The following is a 4,847-nucleotide window of genomic DNA, read 5'->3' on the forward strand; positions in this document are numbered from 1 at the left end:
TAGTAGACTAAGTTCTTTTATTGAATAAAAATGTAGGTCCGGTCACTGCCAGCGAAGATGTTTCTTTGGAAAACTCACCGAGAAACGGTGCAGAATGGGTTGAGTTGTTTGTGACAGAAATGACAAGTGCTACCAGCATTGATGACGCTAGACTTCGTGCTATGCGTGTACTTGAAAGTTTGGAGAAATCCATAACCGAACGTGCTGCTGGTGATGCAGCAGAAACCCTTCATAAGGCAAGCTTCTCATCCCACCCAAACACACAACTCACACACATGAGTGTAGAGTGTACTATTTTCTAACTATCTTATTTGGTTGTACTATTACTTTCAGGAAAATTTAGTTTTCAAGGAACCAATTGAAGTTCTTCTGAGGGAAAATGCAATACTGAAACGTGCTGTAGCCATTCAACATGAATGACAAAAGGAGTATGATGAGAGGAACGTAGAGGTGCAGCAGTTGAAACAGTTATTATCTCAATATCAAGAGCAGGTGAGGACACTTGAGGTGAATAACTATGCGTTAACAATGCATTTAAAGCAAGCTCAGGGAAGCAACTCCATCCCTGGACGATTCCATCCTGATATCTTCTAATAAAGAGGTGAAGTTTGAGTTCATTATTGGTCTAATTTTTTTTTTGGTCCCAAGAGATCTACATTTGCCAGATTAATGGCAAGTAGATTATATGTTTTAAACGTCAATTAATGGTTGGTTAATTTAATGTGTAAGACCTCAGTTTAATATTTGCAATATTTGGTTCGCCAAACTTGGGCTTGCTTGCTTGCTTTTTCGCTTCGTATTAAGCATCTGCAAATGCAAAACTTGGATGTGTATATTCATGAGAAACTCGATATTGAAAGAAGGAAAAACGGATAAATTTTTTGGGTTCTGCGAATTCATTGGAGAAGTCCAGAGGTTCTTCGGTAGAAAATTGAAATCCCTAATTGTGATCCTAACCAGTGAGTTTAAGTTAAAACTAAAAACGAACTTTTCAAACATATCGTGTTTTTCATTTTCTTTTTGTTCATACGAACTCACAGATGACGGATGTAGCAAAGGAGTTAACCGCCGGAACAATAGGAGGGGCGACACAGTTGATAGTTGGACACCCTTTTGATACCATCAAGGTCAAACTTCAAAGTCAACCCGTCCCTCCACCCTTTTGGCAACGGGATTTTCATCAAGCCTCAGGGAGGAAGTGATATGTCTAAGGAGGTATGCTATTGTCATTGGTTGACTGCTATTGTCATTGGCTGATTGCCATTCTCATTTTTTTGTTTTTTTGTTATTTTATATATGTATCAAAGTTGCTGAATATTTGACTTTTTTTATTTTACAGGAAAGAAAGAAATATGTAAAGTATTTTCCTGTGGTTTTATGTGATCTATCAGCTCATTTGAATTTAGCGTACCGCATGACAATTGGTGGTTTGAATGAGGTATCTACGGTTATCAGGATAACCTTCATTATATGTTCTACAAAGACAAAAGGCATTTCTATTTTCTCCACTTTTTTATTTTACTTTTATACTTTTTTGTATTTCAGCTTCAAGCAGAGGCTGCATTGGCGCTTAGGTGTATCGATAAATGTAAAGAGGGAGGTTTTGTTGAGCTATTTATGGCCAAGGTTGACTTTCCTGCTAAATTTGACTATTGTATGAGGTAATGCAATCATCGCTGACATAGTCTACTTATTTGGAAAATTTTGTTAACATTTTACATATGTGTTTATATAGATTAAACTTGAAGGGGAAGACTGAAGTTTCTGCACAAGGGTTCTGTTTGGATAATGAATGCTGGAGACTATGCGAGGACAAGGTACATTCTTTGCTAAAATTGGTTTTTCCCCCGTTTTCCCAGGATGTACCAAATGATTTTCAAATATATTTTAACCAATTGAATCATCCATTTTATTTAATAATATAGATTTATATATATATAGACTTCTCATATTCAGATTCCGTAACATCAAAATATATGTTACCATCATTTATTATTATTAATATTATTTGTTATCATTAATGCAATTAGATGTTTCATATTCAGCTCCTATAACATTTTTTGCATTTAAGCTTTCATTAAAATGAAAACTGCCACAAGTCATCCCAAAAGGCTACTTATCATGTCTCTATAATTACACAGCCACAGTCAAGCATCCTCCCTTTCATTATGCAACCTGTGGCTGAATATCGGAAGACACCTGCCAACATGAAGAAAACCACTGCTATTGCTAACTGTTCAGAAGGTTTGTCGACTCTTGAAGAAATATTACACCATGGTCGAGAAAATAAGAAACACACGGTATCAAAACTTTCTATAATTTCGATTGTTTCCCTCGGCATTATTATTATCCATACATTAAATGTTTTCCTTCTAATCCATGCAGAATGCTGAGTTCAATTGTCGTGTGGCCATTAAAGGCGTACGTAATAGCGAAGAGTGGTTCAGACTTATGTGTGGCGGAGGAAAATGCATGAAAGGTGTATCGCGTGAACACGGGGAGCTGTGGTGTGCTGGTTGTGAAAACCCAGTTATGTTTCCACAAGCAAGGTTTGGTTTTCATATTCTATAGTTATGTGCGTTGGCAATCGCCTTTATACACTTTCACATCTGAAAAAAAAACTTTCACCAGGTTCCATCTTGAACTTGAGGTGCTCGATTCCACGGCAAATGCGGTCATCATGTGCTTTGATGACACTGCACAAATTCTAACAAACACCACTGCTGAGTCTATACTCAATGCGGAATCGGGTCTCTCGCATATCTACACCGCTCCAGTCATGATACAGAACTCTGACGGTAGCATCTCAACGCTCCCACACTGCTTACACTCACTTGTGGGCACCACCCGAACCATCCAAGTTGATACATCCACATACTACCATCATGGGGCCTTTGAGAGCTTCAACTGCAAGCGTGTGCTCCCGGACGAAACCAATTGTGAATCCGTTGGATCTACCACTCCTACTCCCATGACTAGGAAGGGTAAAGGGGTGATGACAATACCGACACCGGTAAAGCTCAAAGAAACAATCAGAAAGTACATGTAAGTTTCTATATATACTTTTGACTTACCAAATTCCATGAACCACATAACTACATATCCATTTGTGTCGTGTTTAAGTAAATGTTCAAAAGTGAATATTATATGATACAAACATCATGTTTATTTCTTTATCACTAACTATAAACAAGTACAATTACACCATTGGTTTTGTTATGTGCTTTTTCAATTTGAGAACGCATACAACCCCATCGCTTTTTCGATTTGAGAACGCATACGACCCCATCAAGTTTTAATTACAAAATAATGGATATGAACTGCTAACATATACGTCATCCAAGTTAAAGTTCTGCCTAACATTTCCTTTCTTTCTTTCACAGCCCTACTTATGAAGGTTCTGATTCGGATGATTCTGTGGGTAACTACTGAGGGGAATGTGGACTACATGGCCATGCATTAGCGGCAAAAGATTTCGTGAATTATTGAATAAAACAGGAAGCTTTGTGAACTCCTTTAAGTTTTTTCCCTGTAATGCATGTTTTTAGACTTGGCATACATGTTTGTTCTTAAACAAATTCCGCAAACAAAGTTCCTGTGCTATGCACGCCTTACATTTTGTGTGGCCGGCTTATGGTACAAGCTCTTATCACGTTTTGTATGGCTTCTCTTACATTGTCTTTTGGCTAATTATCTTTTATCCATACATAAACATTTTTCCTCGAACACACAACAAAATGAAGGACACTATGCCTTAGGTTTCTCTAACTTCTCTTTCTCAATCCTGGTTCTGCCAATATTCAGGTTGGTGATTGGATCTGCCACCACAATTGTTAAAAGCGAGCGCTTCAAGCGCCTAGGCGCAATTCTAAGGAGCATCTCATTAAATGCGCTTCTATCTCCTAGGTAATTAAAGAGCAACATAATTTTTTTATTAAATTTCGAAATTCTTTATTACCCACGCACAATTAATATTAATTAATTCAGTTTTTTACTTAATACAAAATTATTTATTAGTTTATTAATTGCAATAAATGCACAATTAATGTTAATTAATGAACTTATTCACTAACTAATAACATTTTCTGAAGTTTTTTCCCAAACTAGTGTTGGTGGAGAAAATATTTACCATTTTGGTGTTCTCTTAAAAATATTTACCAAACTAGTGTTTTTCATTTATTTTGTACTTACCTTTTTCTTTAATTAACACTAGGGGGAACACCCGTGCGATGCACGACATGCATAATAGTTATTGTTTTTTCCTGGAACGACGACTGATATAGATAGTGCGTGACACGGTACGAAAGTGCGAATATAGTATAGATTTTTAAAACAAAAACCGGTTTTTTTTAAAGTTAGCCGTTTGACCATGGTTATTTTGACCAAAGTCCACTCCTCGTTCGGCGCTTTGTGGTAGCACTACCAGTCAAAAAAAGGCCCAAAACGCCCGAGGGTACAGTGTTCCCCCGCGTTTTTAAGACGCTTTGAGAGAGGTTTGTGCCCCACCACATGTGGTCTCACAAAACTTCAATTCTATGGACGTGTGGTTTCTCAACCCTCTTCAAAAGACGTCACAGTTTTCAATTTTTTTTATTTTTATTTTTTCTTTTTCATTGTTTTAGATGGTGTAAAATAGATGTTAAATATATATATTATACTACATACACATATACATATAAATTCAGTTTTGACATCTAAAAGTCAAATTGCAGGTTTTGTTCCCTTTTATAGATAAGAAAGCAGTTTATTATTTATTACTAAAATGTTGTATTAACTTTATTCTGCAACATATTCTTTATAAACTATGCTTACCTTGACATAACCTAATAGCTATATTTCCTTATTAG

The 4,847-nt window shown here is 36.4% G+C and overlaps 1 protein-coding gene across 1 annotated transcript; it reads left to right on the plus strand.

Moving 5' to 3' along the window:
* Positions 1–337: 337 nt before the first annotated feature.
* LOC110910179 lies at positions 338–3,690 on the plus strand. The gene is made up of 9 exons (XM_035984094.1): positions 338–959; positions 1,041–1,215; positions 1,340–1,438; positions 1,546–1,661; positions 1,736–1,817; positions 2,142–2,300; positions 2,386–2,549; positions 2,632–3,045; positions 3,384–3,690. Exons 2-9 carry the CDS (start codon positions 1,204–1,206, stop codon positions 3,430–3,432), a joined length of 1,095 nt encoding a protein of 364 aa, XP_035839987.1. The 5' UTR covers positions 338–959; positions 1,041–1,203; the 3' UTR covers positions 3,433–3,690.
* Positions 3,691–4,847: the final 1,157 nt, after the last annotated feature.

The sequence above is a fragment of the Helianthus annuus genome, chromosome 15, assembly GCF_002127325.2.
Source record: "Helianthus annuus cultivar XRQ/B chromosome 15, HanXRQr2.0-SUNRISE, whole genome shotgun sequence".
In the NCBI taxonomy this organism is placed as follows: Eukaryota; Viridiplantae; Streptophyta; class Magnoliopsida; order Asterales; family Asteraceae; genus Helianthus; species Helianthus annuus.